Source organism: Mustela putorius, unplaced genomic scaffold (assembly GCF_011764305.1).
Source record: "Mustela putorius furo isolate JIRA1106 unplaced genomic scaffold, ASM1176430v1.1 tig00003942_pilon_pilon_pilon, whole genome shotgun sequence".
NCBI classification, from domain to species: domain Eukaryota; kingdom Metazoa; phylum Chordata; class Mammalia; order Carnivora; family Mustelidae; genus Mustela; species Mustela putorius.
The window spans coordinates 1,127,224-1,152,601 of NW_025422087.1; the positions used below are offsets into that span (position 1 = coordinate 1,127,224).

General features: G+C 42.2%; 1 protein-coding gene across 3 annotated transcripts in view; it reads right to left on the bottom strand.

Moving 5' to 3' along the window:
* ATP8A2 (ATPase phospholipid transporting 8A2) overlaps window positions 1-25,378 on the bottom strand; it is a 604,668-nt gene that overhangs the window by 393,454 nt on the left and 185,836 nt on the right. For all 3 annotated transcript variants that reach the window (XM_045069586.1, XM_013049724.2, XM_004780021.3), the window contains exons 17-24: window positions 23,670-23,775; window positions 22,840-22,922; window positions 19,979-20,028; window positions 17,711-17,780; window positions 16,727-16,811; window positions 15,606-15,745; window positions 13,873-14,011; window positions 5,506-5,570 (exon numbers count right to left, since the gene is read on the bottom strand). In XM_045069586.1, the coding sequence (XP_044925521.1) occupies window positions 5,506-5,570; window positions 13,873-14,011; window positions 15,606-15,745; window positions 16,727-16,811; window positions 17,711-17,780; window positions 19,979-20,028; window positions 22,840-22,922; window positions 23,670-23,775 (738 nt within the window). The remainder of the gene's footprint in view (window positions 1-5,505; window positions 5,571-13,872; window positions 14,012-15,605; window positions 15,746-16,726; window positions 16,812-17,710; window positions 17,781-19,978; window positions 20,029-22,839; window positions 22,923-23,669; window positions 23,776-25,378) is intronic.

Below are 25,378 nucleotides of genomic sequence, written 5' to 3' on the forward strand. Positions count from 1 at the left end.
CCGTGGCTCCCACCCTCCATTCCCAAATACCATCCTATCAGAGAGAATTTCTCCAACCAACCTATACAACTACAGTAGCCTCTGTTCTTTCTGTTCTTTTCATGTCCCCTTCATCCTGCTTTATAATCCCTGGTAACACTTAGCAGTCTTTCTGCCCTTTAAATGTTAAGTGCCTTCAAAGGATTAAAATTCATTAAACATGCCTAAATTGAACATGGAAAAATCTTGCTCAAGCAACATTTCTAGTATACCATAAAAAGATGTCAAAGAACAAATGTATTTATAAGGTGATCTTACGAGTAGGTATTATCAGGATGTCAGGGGAAAAAGGGGGAGAGTATTTTGGGTTTTTTGTTTGTTTGTTTATTTATTTTTACTACCTTAACACCAGCCTTAAAAGAGTTTCACATTGGGGAGGGTATGTGCTTTGGTGAGTGCTGTGAAGTGTGTAAACCTGGAGATTCACAGACCTGTACCCCTGGGGATAAAAATATATGTTTATAAAAAATTAAAAATTAAAAAAAAAATTAAAAAAAAAAAGAGTTTCACTACCTCTATGAATTGGTAGGAAGTTTAACCCACTGAGCCACCCAGGTGCCCCCTGAATTGGTAGGAAGTTTAAAAGCAAAAACTCACACTAAGGGTCAGCTACTCACAGAGAAGCACTCAACACACTGAACTTTTGTTACTGGAGAGGCTGTCTCCTCTACGGCTTAAGAGATGCAACCCACCCTTTCTGCATCACAAGCATTTCTAAACATATCTTCCTCAAGTGTTTTCTCCATACCAAAAAAACCCATCACCATATCACACATTAAAACATCACCTTTGTCTTCTTTTTTATTTATTATTAAATATAGTTGACATACAATGCTGTGTTAGCTTCGGGTGTACAACACCAACTCCCAATTCTCTGCATTGCTCACAGCTTACTGTGCTAAGTGTAGTCACCATCTGTCGCCAAACAACATTATTACAATGTTAGCTATATCCCCTATGCTATTTCTCTGACTTTTCATCTCGGTGACTTATTTACAGGTGGCCAACAGACACATGAAAATGTGCTCAACATCACTCATCATCAGAGAAATGCAAATCAAAATCACAATGAGGTATCATCTCATACCTGTCAGAATAGCTAGTATTGAAAAGAGGTGTTTGTAAGGATGTAAAGAGAACCTTGTGCACCACTGGTGGGTGAAATTGGTACAATCACTGTAGAAAACAGCATGGAGGTTCCTCAAAAAAGTAAAACCGAAACACCACATGATCCAGTACAGTAATTCCACAACTAGGTATTTACCCAAAGAAAACAAAAATACTAACTCAGGGATACATGCGTTCCTACGTTTACTGCAGCATTATTAACAAGGGCCAAGATATGGTAGCAGCCAGGTGTCTTTCCCTCAACAGATAAATGGATGAAGAAAATGTGGTACATACATACACACACACCTAAAATATTACTCAGTCAATTAAAAAGAATGCAATCCCCCCTTCATCTGGAAGCAACAAATGACAGTACAGTTGTGGGTATGAATATGGGTATGTGCTTCCATATTGTAAAAGTCCTGTAGGTAACTTACTAGGGAACCACCTGCCACTAGAGAAAAGACCAAATTAGAAGTTGGGCTTTTGTAAAAGAAAAGTAGAAAATAGTAAATGACTTACTAGGAGAATTCACTGTGAGTCAAAGACTTTTCTAAGCCCTAGCATCAGCATCTGAACGTGTGGTCAGGCATTCCGGAAACTAGTTCCTTAACCACTATGTTCTCATTCATCACCATTAAGGCTGACAAGTGTTCAGTGCTTTGCCATGAAAACAACAGAAACAAACTTCTGAGTGGTACACAAAATGTTTATGGCGACTCTACATGTCATTACAAAGTAAAGAATGTATTGTATGTTAAAATCAACCACATGATTGAGATCCTATAACATCCGGTGTACTCCTGATTCCCACTCCTTGCCTATGAATTCGGCAGTACTAGATACCGTTTGCTGATGGATTCTATCTATTTCCAACCTCTTCTACATTCTTCTCTATATATGAAAAGGCCAGCAAAGCTAAAACAGCATTTCCCAAACTCCCTTACTAACAGGATTCAGGGTGGATTCTTTCAACGAGACACATTTATGTAAGATTTGGAAGACAGAAAGAAGAGAGCGATTCCCTTTCATCAGAGGAAGTATTCCAAATTCTACAACGTCGTCCCAGCTTCATAGGTATAGGAAGCTAGAAGTTGGAAGCTGAGCAGTGACTTCCTCAAGTCTCCTGGGATAGCAAGAACAGTGTCCTGACCTTGACAGTAAACATGGATGCATAAACATAAACACATATGCATAAGCACTGACATCAACACAGGATGCATGAAATGGAAACCCACCTAGGACATGCAGACGTCTGCTCCTTCAGCTTTTCCAGTAATTTTGCGAGCATCTAATTTACTGTTTTAACTTTCTTTATACTTGAACTCAGTTTCTGTGCCAGTAACTTAGTCAACAACTCTCAGCCTCAAGGCTTCCCTGCTACCTGTAGTTTGGAATCCTGGAACAGGAACTCTACAAACCATACTTTTTTGCCAAAGGGCTCCATGCAAGACTTGGCCAGCAGGTGGTGCAAGAGGAGAGGAGAGAGACTGCCAATCTGGCCAGAGCTTGCTCCTTCCTGCCAGTCTCCTGTGGGTTTCCTGTCTGCCTGCAATTCCCTTGAGAGTTGCTTCTCCACCCTGGCAAGCACAGCTTCTTCCAACAGCAGAAGGTGAAGCCAGGTTTCGGATTTCGCCAACACTTGGAAAACTATCTTCATTGTCTTCTACCCCAAAGGCAGAGACACTAGACCAGCCAGGCATCTGCCCCTCTTCAGACATCCAAGGATCAGCTCTGAGAGCCCCCTCTCTGAAGTTTGAAAGTATTAATAATTCCAATCTTTTCGCCTGTGTTCCCTCAGGCCTAGGAGGGGTCACTGCTTCCTTCAGTTTCCACAAGGAACCTTAGGACAGGTGAGAAATTCCAAAAAGGACAAGACAGTAAATACTCTAGGATTTAGGTGCCCAAAGTCTCCAATGTGGTCTCTAACTCATTGACTCTACCAGTGCAGTATGAAAGCAGCTGTGGGCAATGTGGAAATGAAGGGGGTGGTGGTGTTCAAGAGAGCTTCATTTGCACAAAGTGCTGACTCTGACTTTTCCTAAGGGTTGTTACTTGTCCTAGAATCCTCTTTTTATACTTTTTGCTATCTAACAACTCCACACTTAATTCACAATTTTATTAAAATCACTCTGTTCAACTGATATGTGGGATATTTATCTTCTGATAGACCTGGCTGTCACAATTTCCTGCACTGAATCCTGACTATTCCTGTATTACGTATCAGAAGCAGTTCTAAGAAACAGTCCAAAGATGGGAATCTGGGATTAATTATTTCACTTGCTTGGGTTTCAAGGTAGTGATGATGATCTTATCACCAGTGGGGGTGGAAAATGCTAGTTGTCCATGATAAGCAGTACCAAAACATTATTTAAATTATCATCTATGGTATTCTTTCTTTGATTTTCCAACCATCCTCTTGCTTCTTCCCTAGAACCGAGAGGTCATATCAACACTCTCCTCTTCTTTTTCTCCTGAACCAGTTGTTTCCCAAAAGTTCTCAAAATCAGGAACAACTGGCCAAGCTCTAGGAGCAGGAAAGACAAATCCAAGTGGTGCAGACCCATAAACTTGAAATTAGTATTTCTCAAAGATGACCTTACAGAGGCAGAATTACATCAATCAAATTCTGCTTCTAGGTATCATAAAGTAATAGACACCAGACTTGTAAACAACTAGAAAATTGGAAACAAAAATATGAAACACTGGACAATAGGCAATTCAGGACTAGGATCCTTTTAAGAAGTGAAGTGAATGGGATGAGCTTCCACTTACATGTGGCATGAAGTAAGGGAAGCTAGACCCAATGTTTTTAATTCTGGGGCCTTGCCCTTTGTTCCTCTCTTGTCTGCTTCAACCTCAGAGCTCTGCAACCTGAAAAGCTCAACTGGGGAGCTCCACAGGGATCTACTCTAGTCCTGATTTATTTCCCTTGGACTCTGCTTTTATTCCACACCTACCAAATGAAATATTTTGAGAATAGGAAGGCCTTCAACCCAACTAAAGAATGAGGGGGAAGAAGGTGAAAGGGGTGGGGGAGGGGAACGAGGAGAAAGGACTCTAGTCAGAAATATGGAACGTCCCTTGGAGTATGGATCAAAAAAGGTCCATAGAAATTGCACCTCCATTCAACAGACACTGAGTACATGAAAGTCACTGCACTAAAAGAGGATGTTCAACACTGGTTAGGAAGAAGAATTCTTAAAATGTTGCCAAGGGAAACCAGGCACACTCTGTGAAACTTGTTTGGCTTCACAAATCACGCCATGGTCTAAGTCAACCAAAAGTCCCAGCTTGTACTTACGGCTTTAGACTGCTGTGCAGAGTCAAAGCCCATCTCCCGATTCTAGAGAATACCCGGCATAAAGGGAAAATATAGCCTCACTTCTGAGGTATCACCACATAAGAGGCTTAGTTTAAGGCTGTGGATGCTCTGGGTCTAGAAGATCATCAGCAAACCAGGGAGCCTCTGGCATAGACATTCTGGGTGTGCTCACGGGCTGGGAGTGCATCCAAGGGGGATGCTCCCAAGCCCTGGAGCAGCATCTTGCAATGGTGCCTTGGAGGCATACAGACTCACCCCTGACTCCTGCCTTGGGAGTCATGAAGAGGTGGAGTATGTGCAGGCCTTCTCAAGAGGACTCAGGGCCTGCCTGATCTACAAGTACAAATGTCTCTGTACCATATCTCATCCCTTCTCCTAAGGCTGGCATCTGCTCCTACAAGGAGCTTTAAATATACTGCGTGAAGGGTAGGCTTCGGTTCTGAGCAATAACAAGTCCTTGTTACAAGTCCTGACGAATGGAATCTCATTGCTCAGCTGACAGCTTCCCATTAGACTACTTCCCAGGTCACTGGTTAACCTCACATCAGTTCCCAACCCTGGTCTCCTCAGAGGCTTTAGGCCACTGAATGCATGGGCACAGGTCTATAAAATGATCAGAGAGCCATGCTGTTCAATCCTCCATGAGCCTATTCCTGTAGAAATTCAAACAACTCCTGACACTTGAATATCATCCTTATGTTAAAGTTTGTGCTAGAAAGAAAAATCCTCCTAGTCTCCTTATTAATCTACTCTGGAGTGAACCATCACCACTTAGCAAATCAAAATGGCCCCATTAACATTTTAAATGCACAATTCTAGATAAACAAAGGAAAGTATGAAGCACTGCTCCAAATTTACTACTTTGGTGTTTAAAGATAGGAATTTATGACATCTGTTCATAAATAAGAAAATACACAGGACAGTTTTAGAATTGTTTTTTAGTTAAAAAAAACTCATTCATTATTGGTTATAGTAAAAATAAATAAAAAGTTTAATACAATAACAAATACAACTTTTGAAAAACTACTTACATCCAAAGAATCTTCCTTCAACAGGATAAGGGCCATATTCTGTGATACCAACCGGCAAGAATATCCTAGAGCAGAGGAAAGTGCAACACAAGTGAGTTTACCATCCCTTCCATGAACTCATTGCTTTCCAGTAGCTATTTAAATTCAGTCTCCCTTCTTATGCCTTCCGTATTATCTTTTTAAGCCTATTGGGAAAGACAGAGGAATTGGACAAGCATGCGAGGGCAGGAAAAGTAGGTTCTAATTTAAGCAGATTTTGATTCTTGCAGACAGCCTGAATGGACTGGTTGGGAAGGTCTTCAAACCTAATGGCTAAATATTGGTCAATTTTCCATGGGTTTTTCTTCATGCTTGTAGAACATCAGGAAAAGCCTTGGATTAGCTTTTAAAAATAGCTAACACTTTAGGGCAACACATGGAATCTGATGGTTTCAAAATCGGCGTTTCAAAATCGGCGTAAATGAGCCTATTCTACTAGCAAAATCCTTCATTTCTTTGTTTAAAAAGTGGGCAATTCGGGGCGCCTGGGTGGCTCAGTGGGTTAAACCTCTGCCTTCAGCTCGAGTCATGGTCTCAGGGTCCTGGGATTGAGCCCCGTGTGGGGCTCTCTGTTCCGCGGGGAGCCTGCTTCCCCCACTCTGCCTGCCTCTCTGCCTACTTGTGATCTCTCTCGCTCTGTCAAATAAATAAATAAATCTTTTTTAAAAAAAAGTGGGTAATTCTCACAACAGATTTCAAAGGAGTACTGTCATATGTCGAGGGAATCACTTTTCCTATCCAAGTTCAAAGCAATCCCCATTTCAAGAATTAAACCTGAGTTTAAAAAAAAAAAAAGTTTGTTTAGAACAAAAGTATGTCTTCCAAAATCGACTCTTATCAATAATCTCCATCTCATTTTAAAATAGTTATCGCTACAGGCTAAGCAAGATACTCCTCTACCCTTCTTCCCAGAAAATGAACATGTTTTCTCTGAACCACTTTCCTACTCAGGCTTTGGAGTCCACACCAAAACATCTGGAGACACTAAGTGACACCACAGACCAGGAGGAGAGCCCACACTCCGCTCCCCTCAAATCCACACACTCTGAGGAAGATCAGTTCCAGCAAATCCTAAGACCCTGAAGGTCCATCAGGACTCTACTCTTTCCTTTCAAGGAAAGGAAAGGTTCCTTTCAAGCTACCCTCCACCATCTCAGTGCCCCCTGAGAGAGTTGGCACTTTTCACCAATCTCCAATCTCAATTTATCTTATTGAAAAAAGGTAAGAAAATAATCCTTCCACCTAGAAAATTGTTTCTTTTTCCTCAGCATCTGAAGATAAAGGATTAATGATCACAGAAACATGAAACAAATCATCAGCTGGGGAATTACAACCTTCAAGCAAGTACCTGCATAAGTCTCAAGGAAGGGGCTTAACCAAAGCTGTTCATAAAGCAAGAAGGAAGCTGGACTCTCCTCCACAGAAGAGCTAAAATATCCCTTAGAGATGCTATATTTAAGTGGACAAGGAGACAGGCATTTAACTAGTGGGCAAGTCTTAGAACTACTGCATTTATGTGACAATTCTACTCAGCAGGGCTTCCCAACCCCACCCAACCTGTCCTCCTCTAACCCCATGCTAAGGAAACCCTGTTAAAAGGCACCAAATAGACTTCAAAACACACAAAAGTTAAGACTAAGAAAAACCCTGTTTTCTTGTTGTTGTCTAGGAAGGAGACAATAAATATTTGAATGTACAAATTATATCCTTCACTAACAATTGTCATTTCAGAACATTTTGTAGATCACTTCAGAACACAAGTCTTGAAGCATAAACTTACAGCTTTCAATCCAAATATTTTTAAAAGCAATACCATAAAGATACCGTCCAGTCCGTTAATAATAGTTACCTCAAGGGAATGAGATTTTTTGCTTGCTAAAACAACTATGTATTATTTTAGAAACTAGAACAAACTGAATAATTTAAAATCATAATACCACATGGGCAAATACCTGTTTAACCTTTAAGACCAAAAAACAAAACAAAAAAAAGAGGGGGGGGGAAGAAACACGAAACAATTTTCTATGTTTTCAAACTTGTTCAAGTTCATATTTTAACAATAATGATGAGTAAAACTAGGACTTTCCCAGAATGCCATTCAAAGTTCTGCCTGATTAGATTGACAAAATTAAAGTCTTTGTTTCCCATTAAAATTTTACAAGTGTATTCTTCTTTCCTTTAAATTCTTAGATCAGGTCCAGAAGAGAGGTCTACACTTTATTTTCATTTACAAAAGGGGATGTTGCAACTGTAATTATTTCCCACTATGGGAGGCTTGCTCTTTCTTTATATCCCCAGAGACCTCCAGCAACTTCATGCAACATAGACTGTTACAAATTTAGTATAACTAATGCAAAAGGATTTGCTGGTAGTTTTTGATTTGAACAACAGCTGCAGAAGCTAGCTATAATTTTTAAGCCCTAGCTTGCTGCTTTATTTTATATTATTCAGTTTAAGCAAAATGCTTCTTGACAACTGAAGCTACACAAAGATAGTACGGAAAAACTCTTAGTATTTTTTTTAGCCATTGCAGGGAGAGGGCAAGAAATAAAACCACTGACAATTCCATGAATTTCAAAATACAAAACTAAAGGTTTCTGGAAATGGTTTTGTTGTTTGTTTGTTTTTTAATTAGGAAAATGAAGTGAGATTCTGCTTAGAGAATTATCACACAGAACACATGCACTGTACAGAGCATAGAAGTTTAACACAGTTAATTGTGACTTAGCGAATGTGGCAAATTAAATTATGTCACCTCCAGTTTGGCGTGCTTGATTTCTAATGTTTGTGGATAAAATGAGATCAACTCTTGGAGAAGAGCCAGGTATGAAATGTCAATCCACGCTTGTAAATTAAGGTCTAGTTCTTTAATCTTGCAATCTAACAAAACGACCATAAAATCACTGAGGAGAGAACCTCTGGGATTTCACTTTTTATTACACCTGAAATTAACAGCACACTACAAAAACATTCAGTCTTTCTACTACCTGAGTATAATCAACATACAAAGAAATCAAAATATTACAGACTCTACGGTACTTAGAGCATGATTTTAAGAAAATAATTATCCATGCCAGAAATTATCACCAAACCAAGTCTCTCAGACCTTGGCATCATTCTACCTCTCTTTTGAGATAAGCTCACATTGTCAAGGGTACCCAAATCCAGATTTCTCGGGAGACATCTCTGGAAGGGTTAGGGACAGTATATCCTTACTAACCATGTATCTTAGGATCAGATTAATAAAGCTACCCATCACTAGGATTCGGCATGGTTCCAAACCCTCAGTAAGTGTGTTGGTCCTAAATATTTTGAGAGAGAGTCTGATCAATATTTGCGTATGAGTATATGAAACATACTGCCAAACATCAAGAATGGATAATGAAAAACAGTATTCTTAATCTATTCCAGATGGGGTCAAAGAGGCTCAGTACAAAGTCTTTCATCATCCAGAGAACCAGGAAGCTAAGGACATGTCCACAGAACCACACACCTGTGCACCTTTCCCTCCAGATCCTTATCAGGAAGGCTCTGTCACATGTAAGAGAACATGGCTTCAGTCTTGCCTCACGAAACCATTCCCCCCATCAAACTGGGCTGCTCAGACTTTTTTTTTTTTAATTCAATTAGCCAACATACAGTACATTATCAGTTTCAGAGGTAGAGTTCAGTAATTTATCAGTAATTCATTATCACATCACGTGCCCTCCTTATGCCTTTCTCTTTTATTTTTAAACAAATTCTCAAAGGCCCCACTTCTAAACCTATGTCATCCAAGAAGCTTCCCTGGTCTTTTTTGACTCAGATATTTTTCCTTCAAGGAAATGAATATCAACTGTCACATGTACATGCCCAGATTTTTGGCACCTTCATAGTCTCTGTGACCTACACTGAATTGCATGGGAGTCTGTGCCTCGGTTCTATCTTTTAAAAGGGAGGGTGGCTATCTCCAAGGAATCAGTTATTAAAAAAACTGACTCAATTCTAGCTAACATTAATTCAGTATCTATTATGAACACCAGTCATACTTACTATCTATCCTGCACAATTAATACTTTTTCATCTATGTCACCCTCTGCTTTGTCTCAGAATTAACTAATGCCCCAGTCAGGGAAGGAATGTTGAGTTCCCTGTGCCTCGAGTAGCCAGCTGCAGGTAATCAAGAAATACTGTGTCTGACTTTTTTTGTTTAAAACAACACTCAAGGGCGCCTGGGTGGCTCAGTGGGTTAAGCCGCTGCCTTCCGCTCAGGTCATGATCTCAGGGTCCTGGGATCGAGTCCCGTGTCGGGCTCTCTGCTCAGCAGGGAGCCTGCTTCCCTCTCTCTCTCTCTCTGCCTGCCTCTCCATCTACTTGTGATTTCTCTCTGTCAAATAAATAAATAAAATATTAAAAAATAATAATAATAATAAAAATAAAACAATACTCAAGTTGAGACAACCACCAAACAATGTCCCAGCTTCAATGAATATAGAATTTGGTCTTCCTTTCAACACGCAAGACAAACTATAGGCACTAATAGGAGCAGGCACCATATTTACTCATTTTTTAAAAATTAAACTTCTAAAATTTAAGAAGTGGTTTTTAAGTATTAAATGATGAGTCACAACAATTTAGAAATGGTTCAAGGAAAGCTCTTTCCCACTTAATGACTTTAAAATGGCTTTTGTTCTCACTCATCCTACATACATTAGAAAAAAAAATTATAGATTCTGTAGACTTCATATCTGCTGTCTACCTATTTAATAGATGTCTACCCAGTGGTAATAAGGAAATGACATGACTCACAAAGACTACATCTGAAATTTCACTTTAGACTAAGGGATGCCAAATCTTTAAGTTAAGAAAATTGCCAACTCCTTGAAATTTATAAACTAAATTTATTTAGTTAGCATAAATTCAAGCCCAGCACACTAGGATTCTGGCAGCATGCCAGTTCCCAACCACCTAAAACCCACAGGCAAGAAGACGGTCTATATGGTACTCATTGGCTCCTAAGAGACACAAATACTCTAGAACTTAATTTGACTAAATGTTTGCAAGTTATGAACTAAAAGTTACATTTTACAAATGCTTCCTTTTTTAAGATTTTATTTATTTATTTGTCACAGAGAGAGAGAGAGAGAGCACAAGAGAGACAACACAATCAATTGAAGCAGCAGGCAGAGGGAAAAGCAGGCTCTCTGCTGAGCAGGGAGCCCCATGAGGGACTCGATCCCAAGACTCTAAAATCGTGACCTGAGCCGAAGGCAGACACTTAACTGACTGAGCCACCCAAGTATCCCTTACAAGCACTTCTATGATAAATAAACCCAATGCTGAGGAGAGCCAACAACCCCACATACCAACTGTTGGCTCCAAAGGTGAACTCTTACCATAAGTCCACTAAGACCATATGATTAGTGGTAAGAGTCAATAGTTGTAAGAGTCAATAGTTATAAGACATCTCAATTTCAGGGACATTGACACAGGACAACAATGTGCATCCTGGAATGACTGGAACACAGGGCCACTGTCCCCTACTCTTCAAATTTCAGACAACAGTTTTATGAAAACTTTGTGAATCTGTTTAAAGAGAGCTCTGCACCAGGAGTGAAGAGCCCTAGGACCTCAAGCCAGCTTGGTCACGAAAAAGAATCTAACCTTCATAAACACTGAATTTCCCCCTTCAGCGGTAAGACCATTCATATGTAGAGACTGAAGACAGAATTCAGAAGGCACTCCTAGCAGACTGCTGCACTCAGCAGACATTCCATTCGTTTGCTCTCTTGTCCTTCCTCCACAGAGACATAGAACTGCTGGACCCCTGATCTTCTTCCCACATATCTTCCGGGTGCCCAAAAAATGCACACAGAATGCACTACCATGGACAGACTATGTCGCATTATGGAAGATGGATCAGTAATGGCTCAGATTTCTGGGGGGATGTGGAACCCAGCACAAGTAAACAGGCGTACAATCCATACTGAATTGGGACACGACTTCATGCTGCTTATAGCTGTCACCTGTGGTCTGGCATGGACAAGTCTGATACAATGTTCCGACATCGACCCTTTGCTGAGCCTTGTGAATCATTTACAGGCTCAAGAGATAGCCTAAATTGGAAAATGGCATTTAAGCCCATGACACTGCTCAGGATTACCAATAAATTCTGAAGGCAAAGTGAAAAAGTAATTCAGACAGAGCTCTTTCAAAGAATATCAGTTCCCTGGCTGCTGGCTGCATACTTAATAACACCAAAGATATGTTTGAATTCTGATATACTAGGAAAAGAAATGGGAGTAGAAAAAAGTCTTCAGAAGACAAGACATCAGCAAAGTCATCAGCTTATATATAAGCAGGAAGCAATATCTCACTGTGGTCTTGCAGAGTCTTGCTAAGAAAGATCAATTTAAAAATATCTAATGGCAACAAATGCTTCTGGTACCAAAACTACACATGTTTCTATACTCTCTTTGAAAAAAAAAAGCACAAAATAATATAACCATCACTTTTACAAACTCTTCGGGCAGGCATCAGTTTTTCTGTAAGGCTCGGAGATGCCTCACGACATTCAGGTCAAGCTTTCCTTCCTTTATGAATTATAACCCATTTGTGTTTTCTGGGTTGATTTTCAAGGCCTCATTTGTGTTTATTCCAAACTCCTCCAGACCCTGACATGCTCAGGTATGACAAAGGAACAAGCACAAAGAGGGTTGCGTGTGCTGCCCAAGGGCAGGGTGATCTGGTGGAGATGTCATCAGAAGGACAGCGGCCCTTTTCCAGCTAGCGCAATGCCAGCAAAGTCACACCCGCTTCGTACAGCAAACACCAGAAAGCACTTAAGGAAGTTGTCCGGGACTAGTAGCATAAAAAGGTCAATAGTCCAGCAGGAACCCTCAAGCTCTATTTTCCAGATCTTATCATTATCGTGCAATCTTAACTTGAGGGGTTACTCACTTCTTTGACATTCCTCTAAGTGAGCAGAAAGCATTCCCTAACCTATCAGCATTTCAGGACAAGAGTCAACTTTCTGTGCTCTAGATGAATCACAGGAGTCACATTATCAGTAGCAGGTGTTTTAGCCCAAATTTACATGAGAAATCATACCTGAAGGAACAACATACATAGAGACCTCGAGAGACAGTGTACCAAAAGCAGGTGTTTACCCTCATTTTACAAAATATTGCTGACATCACTAAAAGGCTGTACACTCTGGGTTTTTATTTCCCAGCAGTAGTGAGGGATCCACACAGAAACACTGTTCACTTTTGTCCAGAAACATGCATTTGGAAGACAACACAAATCCATAGACAAAGTCTGTACCTGAGCTTCCAAGACTGCTCATGAGTCACATGTCATTCACCTATGACTTTGACTGCACTCGTGTGGGAGCCCAGATTGCAAGTGACTAGCTACAACCTTGCCAAAAAAATGATTAAATGACTCTTACCTATTAAACCAAAAACAACATTCACTGCAGAGAGGAGGTATCAGTCTACTATGGAGGTTATCTGAGAGCCCGGGCCACTTCAAAAGAGAAGGCTTAAGGAAAGGGGTACTTCTGGATTCAACTAATAATATTCCAAGGAGACTGCTCCCAATAGGGCACGAGTCACTTAAATTTGGAGGTTCCAGTGTGTTCTTTCTGCAGGGAGTTGTGACACGGTCTACTTCTGTAAATACGTTATAAGTCATGCGGTCCTTACACACTCATTTGGTCACATATGCACCAGGGCTTCTTACGCTGTAATGGGGCTAGAAGCACCAGGTAACTTGAAAGCAACTGCAATGACCAAAATCAGATCTTCTAAAATTGGTCATTTCAACTCCTTTCAAACTCAAAATGTGCCTCTTTAACATTCCTGTAAGTTATCTGGACTTAAAATTCCCTTTCCCCAGTTTTCATTTCCATGATGTTTAGCAAGCAAAGAGTTTACAAACCCAGACAGGGAAGGGAAAGGAAGAGACACACTCTTAGAAGATCCAGTAGTTGGTAAAAATCATTCAAGTAGCTATAATTATTTAAAATTATAATGCATATTAAACTTAGTGAAAAGATGATCGTAGTCTCAGACTACAATTTTGTGAGGAAAACAGTAAGAAAAATTTGTCAAGTCTTGAATTCTGTATCTTATATAAGTGTGTTTAATACAATTCAGAGAGATAGAGTTTTAATGTTCATCCCAGACAGATAACTCTCACAAAAGCATCCTCATTTGATTTAGGTAAACTTTTCTTGGCCTTAAAACATCATCTGTCAATGGATTTGAGGAAGCCTCAGGCACTTCTACCAGACACTTTAAAAACAATACAAAACCAACATCAGGAAATTTTAAAATTAATTACCTATATTAATTGCAGTTTCTTGTTTATCTCCTGTCAACACCCAGATTTTAATTTCTGCCTTCAGTAGAGTTGCTATGGTTTCTGGAACGCCTGCCTGAAGGCGGTCTTCTATGGCTGTGGCTCCAAGTAACAGTAAATTCTAGATTGAAAAAGAATTTCGATTACAGACTGGTACATACTTAAGAGCAACATCAAGGACAAAACTGACCCCAAAAGGCAGCCAAAATGGTCCAACAGTTCTCTTATTTCCTCTGCACTAAACCTTTGCTTGCAGGTAATTAGTGATCTCTTGATGTGCAGCATTCTAAAACTATCTGCAATATTAGAACTACCCGAAACACATAGGCAACCCAGCATTCATCATTTATTTCTTGGACCATGGGCATGTTAGAGTAGAAGTCACCTAGCAGTAAAGCATATGGGCAAGATAACCTGAAGATATTCACAGGAGGTGAGACTTCCCCTCTCACCCCACTGATAGGTAACATACATATTATGTTACAGTTAACACAGGAGAAAAACTGATTCTAGATGATAACACTCATCTGAGACACAAGACTAAGGGACAGCTGATGCTAACATTTCAACAGCCAGAGATGAGAATATCGAAGTATCTTAAGATTGAGGAACTATTTAAAAAATTAAAAAAAAAAAAAGACTGAGGAACTATCAAATGTTGCCCCTATTAAACTTCTTCCAGGCCCACGGAGACCAGCTCACAGTGAGGATGGATGTGGATGCATGGGCAGGTGGAGGGTCCTTGGCAGCCCGTACCTTGCCTGCTGGCCGGGCAGATTCCAGAGCCCCTGCACACAGCACCTACCTCCCCTGAGGCCCCCTGAGGCCCCACCCAGGATAGGGCGCCATAGCTTGATTACCCAACTGTGGGAAAACAGAACTACCACTGCTTGGTGCCACACAGGCCCATCATCTATGCAATCGTTTTCTGATTCTAAAAGTAATTTTGCTTATTTCTAGTAAAGCAGAGCAAATAAACACTTGAATTCCGTTCTACTCCAATCAAATTCCATTAAAGTGACAAGTAAATATAAAACCCAAACAACAATGGACTATTAATAAAAGCAAAGAGTTATTAAACACACACACACACACACACACACACACACAGAATGAGAAAAGCTAATGATTTCAGATTTCGAGGAACCAAAAAAAGAATGGGCCAATGGTTGCAGACATGAACCAGAAAAAAGGTGAAATCCAGCTGCCAGATTTGAGGGAATTCAATACCTAGAAAGCTACATAAGGCTTTGGGATAAACTGCAAAGGCCTGGCACAGCAACAAAAGGCAGAGTGGGCAATACGGAGTAGCAACGGCAAAGGTAGCTACTATTAGAGTAAGTGTGAAAATGCTTAGAATGAACAAAGTCCAAGCAGCCGACACATACTGAATGCTCCTGTAACTCAGTAAGGTGAGCGATCTCATGAAGGCTAATCTTAGGTAAACCCTGAGAGTCATTGACACTGTCTTTGACCTGATACTTCGTAAGATACCATTAATGCTTTAGCTAAAGGTGGTTCCAGCTTCCAGGTAGCCCATAAAAACTAAGTGTTTCTTAAAGCAAAAAAAGACCTCGTTAAAAGCTAATAATGGTTGAGATTCGTACAGGAAGAGGGTACATGGCTATAGAGTGAAACAGTTCCTGTCCAAAGACTGTTCTCTGCTCGGTGGAGCCCCCCATTGGGCATGCAACAGCTGCCCTGCAGGTAGTTACCTTCTCTATGATCTCATAGCACTCTTCCAACCGCTGAGCTCGGTCTTTCAGTATCGTGCTGGCTTCTTGATAGACTTTCAGCCACTCCTCATACTCATGCTCAGAGAGGTCGGCGTAAGCCACACACAGAGTCCTCAAGCCTGAAAAACAGCCCCAGTGTATCCAGAGACTCAAGCAAGCAGGATACCCTCTCTCCCAGGTGAAATCATGTGGTGCATTTTCAAACAGCATGCTCAAAAAAATTAAAGAAACTGTCTGCTTTTTGGGTCACTCTAATTCAACTTTCATGCATCTAAAAAGGGCACTTGGAGAACAACTCCAGCACATTTTGCTGTAAACCACTGTGTGTATAAATCTGAGAGTACGTGGAAGCCACAGAGTGAACTCCCCACAGAGAGAAGCACAGGAGCTGGGCATGGCCCCCATGCGCATGTACAAGGAACAGGCACCAGCAAGTAGAGGGGGCACTGGGTACATTTCGAGATGGCAATAAAAGCCCAGTGGGCCATCATGTGGACGACCTGGGCTTTCCAGCAGGTACACATGTGTGCGCGTGCGCACACACACACACACACACACACACGCATGGCCCTAGGGATGCAGGAAGGTGAAAAAGCGGCAGTCGGCACTCTGGCCAGGCTCCAGCTTTCATCACGTCCCCTTTCTGGAAACCCTGACATCAGTGTTATTTGAGGCCTTTCAGAGAACTCCTTTCTTAGTCTCCGTGGACTCCACAAATTATTGTTCATGGTAAGGCAGTGTCATAGGGATAACAAAAGAAGGACAGGGATAATAACCTCATGAGTTTCCTGAGAAGGGGAACAATAACTGCAAAATGATGGTACGGGTCATGAGCTAGCCTGCCTGTTCCGTCCGTACTCCTGGTGTGGAGTCGGCTGAGTGTGGACTCTGGCACACATCCTGTCACTGTCATAGGCACAAAACACGGTGGGAGGGGCGTTGGGGGGGGCACTAGGAAAGTATATCCTATGAGGAAGCCAAGGGCTGCACGAAACACACACTGTTCATTCAGAAAACAACTGCTTCCCTGAAGCATCAGCCACAAACACATGAAAATACAACTTCGACGGTTAAAAACAACATTTCCAAATTTCACTTACCTTCCGTGGCAAAATATTCCAGATGGCACAGCGTTTCCTCCATGTATTTTGAATCTTTTGAGAGTCTCTCAAAAATGACATTATCCTTTAAAATAGAGAAACACTGTGACTGGCTATCCTTTAAATAAACCTTCCAGTCTGCATTCTAAACCTAACTTTGTTTTAATGATGCTTATCCAGTGTGTATGAGAATACTTGAGTGGCAAGCATAAATAGTATTGGCCAGAGTAAGTCATGAGCTTTGGAAAACGAATCGGGTATGAATGTGTCCAAACAAACACTTTTTGGGGAGAACCAAAAGTGTCAAGAGAATTATCAGGGACAATGGTGCCTATATTTATACAAATTTGCAAAATACATGCCCACATTTATAATACCTTTATGCAGAAGTGGAAAGGGTAACAGGCACATCCTAAATTGCTCAAATACACTCTTGCCTCCTGACCCTGCAGGAGCCCCTGGCCAGGAGGTGCACAGCCCATGAGGCACCGAACCCAGTTTAGTTAAGACACACTGAAGAACACAGCTCAGACCAACCGCTTCCAACCGCTGAAGTGATGACAAACCACAACAACTAAGAAAAGCTGCTAGTGAACACGTGCACACACACATGCGCACATGCACCATCTCAGGGTACTGAAAAGATTATCACAGGTCCATGTGAATCATTCGATCTTCCCAAAGTTAGAACCCACTAGCGGTAAACGAGACTCAGAAGTCATGCAGCAAGGATTCCGCATGACACAGCAAACTGCTGTTTCTGAAACCAACTGCTGGCTAAAAGCAAGCTTTCCGTAGGCCGCCACTGTCATGCTGGCCTGAACCACCACGATCTTCAGAGGACTTTTACTACCAGGTCAATTTTAAGATCAATCCGAAAGAGCCCTTCGACCTTGAGTAAACTCTCAGGGCAGGATGGGGACAACAGCCCGCAGAACACCGGAGCTGCCGAGGGCGCCCCACAAGTACCTAGCCAGTACTTACAGCCCCCTTACAGTAGAGCCGCAGTTGGCCGGAAGGAGTCCGAACAATCACAGACATTCTTTTTCTGTCACTTTGGGAGTAAGAAAAGAGAGAGATAGTCAGTCAACATTGGTCTGTAATGATAGGACACATGCCCCATGATTAAGCACCCAACAAATCAAAAGATGATCTGAGAGCCCTAAAAATGGCAAAGCTCCATTTTCCTTACCTTTTTCTTCAGAGCTGGGCTTTAACTGGATATTGCCTACTCTTTTTATTTATATATAATGGACATAAGCCTATTTTTCCCTCCCATGGAAACTCCCTGGCATAGCTATTTATAGCAGGAGAACAGAAATGGACTATTTGACCCTCTATTATGCACATTTAACTCACTCCTTATAATACTCTGTAAAAGTGTTATTTTACAGCTCAAAATTTTAGTAATCCGCCCAGTAAGGAGCAGAGGGGAAGCTTCACTATAAATCCACTTAGTCCAAAATCCCCTTGTGTCTTCTGTTAACTGGAGTAGAAAAAAATTAGAAATTCATAGAACACTCACTCCGGACTCAGCACTGAGGTGTGCCTTATTACTGCCCTCCCCTCTCCACCATGGACACTTCTGCACTCTTCTTTCATAACAACCCATGCTCACTCATAGAATCTTCAATGACTCCCCACTGCCTACAGATTCCAGTTCTTACTGACCTCCACACATCTCTGCAGCCAGGCCTCATCCCCTACGAGTCCTCCCATGCACTTGCAGGCCTCCCACACACCAGAAGACACAGCATGCTCTTTCTCTACACCTTCTGTCCCACGCCTTTTGCAGACATTTCATCCTCCTGAAACACATCCCAACCACAGTGGGCCCCAGACTGCCCACCCCATAAGAGGATTCCCAATGGACTCTTAGCTCCTAAGACTGAAGGATATTCTTTCCCAGCTTTGTGTAAATCCCCACATCCTAACCGACAGCACTCTGTCTGACCGAGATCTGAATTCTCTCTCAGCAAAGTTGCTAACCCAGCATCTCAGTTTCTAAATGTATAAAGCAAGGCCGCCACCAAGTACTGAGTATTGTTAGGATTCAGTGGCATCTGGAAAGAGAGGAGTCAACTACAATGAAATAGAACCACAGCTGTAACTACAAACAACCTTTTAACTCCCTAGTATTCCCCCAGAAAGTTTTTACTGTATCATGTCTCTATCCGTAGTCACCTGTTTTAACCCAATTCCCTTTTCTCCTCCTTATCCCTGTAATAACTGCTGGTCCCAGTTACCACAGTCACATAATAACATGGTCTCCAGGACATCCAGAAGAGATGGGACACAAAAGTCTGAAGCAACGTTTAGTGTGTTCCTTACCTCTGCAAACAGGGACACTGCCCCTACTCCCCTATATGAACCACTACTGTTATCAACCATCCTTCTTTCCCTCTAAAAGCCCATCCTCAAGGGCTCTTGAACCACCAAAGCTCAAGTTTGCAGTCCTAAAACCAAAGACGAGGGCTAGAAAGCATTTCCCTCAAGAGGGTTAAAAATTGATCTTTTTCAAACAGCTTTAAAGCCGACAGAGGAAATGTGGGAATCGTCTAACAAAGGTTATTGGAAAACCCCACTTTTACTAATGGGAAAACATAATTTTGAGGTAGCAACAGAACCTTGCTGTAGTACTGACACTGAGTTCAATGTTAAGAAAAGATACAAATCATAAAGAATTTTTTTAATAACAAGGGAAGCCAATTATTCAACAAATATTCCTGGGTCTTAAATTAAATAAACCATACTGGGGAAGAATGAGCTGGAATATATACAGGAGAACTGCCCAATTCGGACAAAGTCTCTGATGGGATGGACCGATCTTATCAGCTGCTGCTCGTCAGTTTCCCAGGCTGGGCATGAGAACGCTCACAGGGAGCCCGAGGCAGGACCTCACGGGACATAAGAAAGGCCAACAGAAATAGGGCCCTATCACATACTCCAAACTATGCAGACATGTCTGCAGCTGCCGATGCCAGAACAGCAGGTCTGGAAATCTAAAGAGGAGGATATGGAAGCATAAGGTTTCATTTGGGAGAAAAAAAAAAAAAAAAGAAAAATGATCTACTTTACTTTCTTTAATGAAAGTCACAAGTTCCAGAGAGGAGAGGGCTTGTGGAGATATATTTAATAAACTTAATACTTAGGTACTGTATTTAATCATGTTATACAATCTTGCAAACACCATGATGATGTTGTTAAATATATATGGAAGTTTTATTTCAACTGCATGAAAGAGAAACATACCTAGAAAATTCCAGCACGTTAAGGATTCCAAATGTCTGTTCCTGTCCCATCTAAAAGAAGAAAAGCAGGCTCTTACCTGAGGTGCAAAGTATTAAAATCTCAAAACAACATGTCCCCAATCACAAACCTCTCTGTACATACATCTCCCAGTCCTCCAGGACTTTCTCTCTCTCTCTCTCCCTCTCTCTATAATACATACATGTACATACACATATTCCCTCTCCCGCCCTCCCTCCTCTCCAACTCATTCTCTCTTCCCACCCTCCTGCAAAAGGCCTTTCCAACAGCTACGATTTCCCCACAAGCCAGTCCTATGGGGTCATAGCTCCCCCTTCTGGTAGAAGCTTCTCACTCTTCTCTAGAATGTCAAACAGCAGGCTGACACAGTGCCTTCCAACAGGCGAAAACATAGGACACAAGTTACACAGGTCAGCCTAAAACCCTGGGGCAGGTCATGCTTCTGAATTCAAAATTTTACAATTTTATATAAAAATGTATGCATACACCATGTGCCATAATTTCCCCCACGGAGTTCTGGGGCAACACCCTGTAATCCAACTCATCAATTTTCTACAGCAAAATGTAAGACTATTCACACTGAGATTCTTAAGACCACAAATGACCTCATGTCAGTTCTGGTTACATTTTGCTGCCGAATGCCTAAGTCCCCAAATATGGGGGAAAAACTTTTAGAATTCAAAGTTTCTTGGATTTTGGATTTTAGATTTAGAAATAAGGATTATGGATGTGCCTAAGACTCTAGGGCAATTAATCGAATGTTATTTTTCTTCAGGTTCTTCAAAGTTGGAACCTCAATATTCTCAATTTTTTCCAGAAGATTCTAGACTATGTGTGTACCACTTTCAAACCCCTTGATCAAACCTGCTCTCTATTTCCCTACTACATCACAGTGGAAAGAATGTGGGCTTTGCAATTCCTTACGAATTTGAATCCTTTGTCTGCCACTAAGTGTGTGGCTTCCTTAGGAATGGTGGTAGCATCTGTCCCCTAGGTTTGAGAGAAGCAATGAATGAAGCAACACGCAAATTACCAAGTGCACGACTGACACACAGCAGCACCAATCCATCATTACTGCCCTGCCACAACTCCCTACCCCTTCTCCACACACCCTGAAATACAACCAGCAACCCACCTCATCCAGCCTTCACTGGCCTTTATTCCCCTCCTCCTGCAACCGCCAGTTCATTCCGCTCAGCCTGTCCCAACTTGGTGAGACGCCTATTCAGAAATGTGCCCAATGGCACAAGTGCTGTGACTGCCAGGAGCCAACCCCTCTTCGCTATCCCATCAACCACCGTGCAACCATGTGTAGCCCACAGACTCACTGTTAAGATGACCAGTAGGGCCACCTCATGTAAAAAGCTGGTAACCGCCTTAAGAATGCAGGTTTGAGGATACTCTGGTATTTACAGTTAAACAGGATTTTGTAGTTATTATTGTGACCCTTATGCACCAGGTAGTCTTATTTACTTCCAGAAACATGGCCTTAAGAGGTTAATAAAAAGACGAAGAGGTGTTGATCCACTTTTGGTCAGCATCTACCGCCATGATGACAATGCCAGGGGGCTCTCTCTAGATCTCCATATTTATCCAGTACTGTGAGCAAAGCAAAAGAAGCCAGGCTCTTCTCATCTCTCCCACTTGTGTCCCATCAGTCCACACCTACGCTCAGTCCCCGTCACCGCAATGCAGAGAAAAGAGTAGCACCCATATGACAGAAAATCCTATAGCACATATCAAGTCTCCTTAAACTGAAGGGGGTAAAGACTTCATTTATGAGAAGCTTCTATGAAGTAAATTCAATACCCTGTCAGTTACTTTGTTAAACTTTAAAATAAAAGTAATTATGATTTGATCTCTGCACTCCAGAAGAACCTGAAAGCTCCAAGAAATGGGCACACTGTAGGTGATATTTTCTAGGTATTGCATATAAGTATGAGAAAAATGTAGTATGGCTAAGTTAGGAATAACTATGTATTATGTAAATTAGAAGTGAATTTCAAATGCATTAACAAGGCCTAGGGATAGAAGGATGCACGAAGGCAAAAACTGTTCTAATTCATGAATCTGTCCCAAATGGAGGGGTGGGAAGGATGGCAGTAACTGCCTCCAGGCTCTCATCAACCCATCCTGTAGCAAAACGCAGCCCCTCTAACTGGTCAGCATTAAACATGCCAGCACCTTGCCCATCCTAACCAGCAATTTACCCCATTGCCCACCTCAAGGGTCCTTATTGGATGTTATTCTTGATTTACATTTTTTTTTTTCCTATCACCAAATTTCTCCCTCAAACTTCCTGAACTGGGAAATTCAAAAATCAATCATAAAACAAATAAACCCTTGGCCCTAGGGAAAAGAAAAAACTCCTACAGATGCCAAAGATCTTCAGTGCCAACTCACTTCTCCCCCAGCCAGGGAGACGGAAGCCAGTGCACTGAGGGCTCTACTGTGCAAATACTCTGGGTGCCAAGGCCGCAAAGACAGAGCCGCAGATCCCGCCCTCTGGACCTGTGGCCCATGTGGCTAGTCCCCTGACCACTGCAGAACAAAGAGCAGGCTTGCTTGCTTCTGTACTACAAACCACACCAGTGTATGAAAGACTTTTGGAGAAGCATCTCTGAGAGAGAAAAACGCCTGCAACACAAACACAACAAGAATAAGCTTAGAGAATCAAGTGATACCAGCAACTTCACCACGGATCTGGTTTCTCACAGAAAAAAAAAAAGAAAAAAAAATGAATGTAGCTATCCTGTTTCCATCAGACATGTTATTTCAAACACAGAGTCTTCAAAAAAGTCGGTGATGCACAAGGGGAAGAAATGCCCAGGCTTGTCACTCACTGCTTCTATGATGACCGAGTATGGCGTTCTGGCCGTGAAGACAAAACCCAGCTTCCTAGCTCCCTTCACCAACGCAGCTTCATCTGTCAAGAGAGTTGATGAGGCATTGACTCATCACACGTAATGGTAGACTTCTGCCGAGCCTGTGTTATTTTTCAAGTTAACCAAACCCACAGCAGTTGGAGAGGCCTGGCCTCCATGTTCGGTTAAGGATATAGGAGGCACTCACTCACTCCCAGCACCAGGGTTCTGAGGGGCAGCACTTCTGTTAGGTGGGAAGACAGGAGCCAAAACGAAGTCATGGAGACAGGAGTGATGGCATATCTACTATTCTCGGTGGGGGTCAAGTTCTCCCTAAGAAACTTAAGCAACATTCCCATGACTTTCTGACTAAATTTCTTCTCTGAGTGAGGCAGTGTTTCAGTTCTAGTCTGGGAGGATTCAGTGCGCCAGGAAGTGGGTCAAGAGAACACCCAGCTTAGTTCCACCAGCAGCTGAAAGATCTACGCTGAGTGGACAGTGAAGAGAGAAGCAGCGCTCCCTCCCCTGTGAGTTTTTCTTGTGCAGGGTCGTCAGCTATGACATGCAAGAAGGCCAGGGTCTCATCTTGCTGTCACAGTGTTACAGAGTCAGGAGGGCTCAGCACAACCTTTCTGTGGCTTTATCACTTGTCACCATAACCTGTAAACCACACGAGGCCAGAGGCAAACCGTGGCGTCTTTGTAGGGCATGCCGCCCCACTACTACCCCCTACCACCTGACAAGTACCTGCAAACACCCAAGTCTCCAGAGAAGGGGACAGTGGGGCACACCCAGCCCGGGGCCCTCACCTGGGGAGGAGGCCTGGTAGATGATGTTATCTCCATCCTTCTCGGGGACCACGGTGTGGCACACGGCCAGGAGCGTGAGAAACTCCTGTATGCACGGAGCTGTGGGCTATAGACATACGGGCAAGATCATGCGTTAAACCATCGCAGTTAGATTCGCCATCCTCGGCTTAGAACACTTTGCCGGCTTCCCACCCCCTCTAGAACAAAGGTTGAGACCCCAGCCTGGACTCTGTGCTCCCCAGGATCTGGCGGCTACTCCCCATCCGGTTCCAGCTCCCCCTCCCACTTCCATCCCGCAAGCTCCACCCACTGCTCTGGTTGGCAGCTCCTCAAACAGGCGGCTCTCCCTTCCCCCGTCCTGCAGCCGGTTCTTACTCATCCTCCAGGCTGCAATTCAACAGTTGCTTCATCTGAAAAGTCCACTATCACTCTGCTTTTGGAACATCATTTTTTTTTTTAACTAAAAAAAATTTTTATTGTGTTATGTTAGTCACCATAAAGTACATCATTAGTTTTTGATGTAGTGTCCCATGATTCATTGTTTGTGTATAACACCCAGTGCTCCATGCAATCCATGCCCTCCTTGACACCATCACCAGGCTCACCCAACCCCACCCCCCTCCACACTGTTTTCCAAAGTGACAGTACCAATCTGCATTCCCACCAACAGTCGGATTTCATTCTTGAGGTGCTAAGCCTGGGGTCAGGCGAGAACAAGGTGTGCGCCCTTCCCCCAGGGTTCTTCCAGCACATGCCTGTTGCAACACTTCAAGCACTCCTGCACTCACAGGCTTCCTCCCACATCTGTAAGACCCAGGAGCGCTAGCAGGTCATCTGCCTTCCTCACCACTGTAACCCCGGGCCCTGCAGACAGAAGGCACTCGACTCTATGTTGGATCGACCAAACAGGTGAGTCCCTGTTCTTTCTCTTCCATTGTCCTAGCACTCACTACTCTACACCATGTCTGCTCTTTACCTTAGTCATTGCTTAAACCCTGTAAGGCAGTGAAACCCATGCCTAGTCCTTAAAAAATAAAAATAGCCATCCTGGATATGTATTTAATATATTTCTCCCACCCCACACACACTCTCTTTATAATTTTCATTGGGATTAGACTAGGATGTCCTAATGCTGTTTGCCCATATAAGAATACAGAATGCTTATTTATTAAAGACTTTTAACACATCTAATATGTATATAGGTGCTGGCACACTATCTTCTTATCTTTTATTCATTCAAAAAATATCTCCATGCCCACCATACATGAGGTGCTGCACTAGGCATTTTATCTATTGCTTTTTATATCATGAATAGAATCTTAATTCTATCATGTTTCACAAGTGTCCATTCAGATGTAAGTAAAAACACTGAATTTGATAAATGAATTTCATGTCCAAGTGTAATTACCCTCTTGCTGGCCCTCTGAGTTTCAGGGGACTCTCCTGGGTTTTAAGGCAGACAATTATTTTATCACCCACAAATGATGACGTTTTCTTTCCTTTTCTAACACATACACTTGAGTTCTCACTTGCCCACTCAGGCTAGCACTTCGGGAGGGTGTTCAAAGCCAGGGGTGACACCAGGCCTCCTTGTCCTTGGGTTATTTTAACACCAAAGTCTTTAATTTTTCACTGTTTGATAGGCAGCTGGCTATGCATTCTAGAGAGATTTGTATTTGCACATTCAAGAAGCAATTCTGTGATTTCTA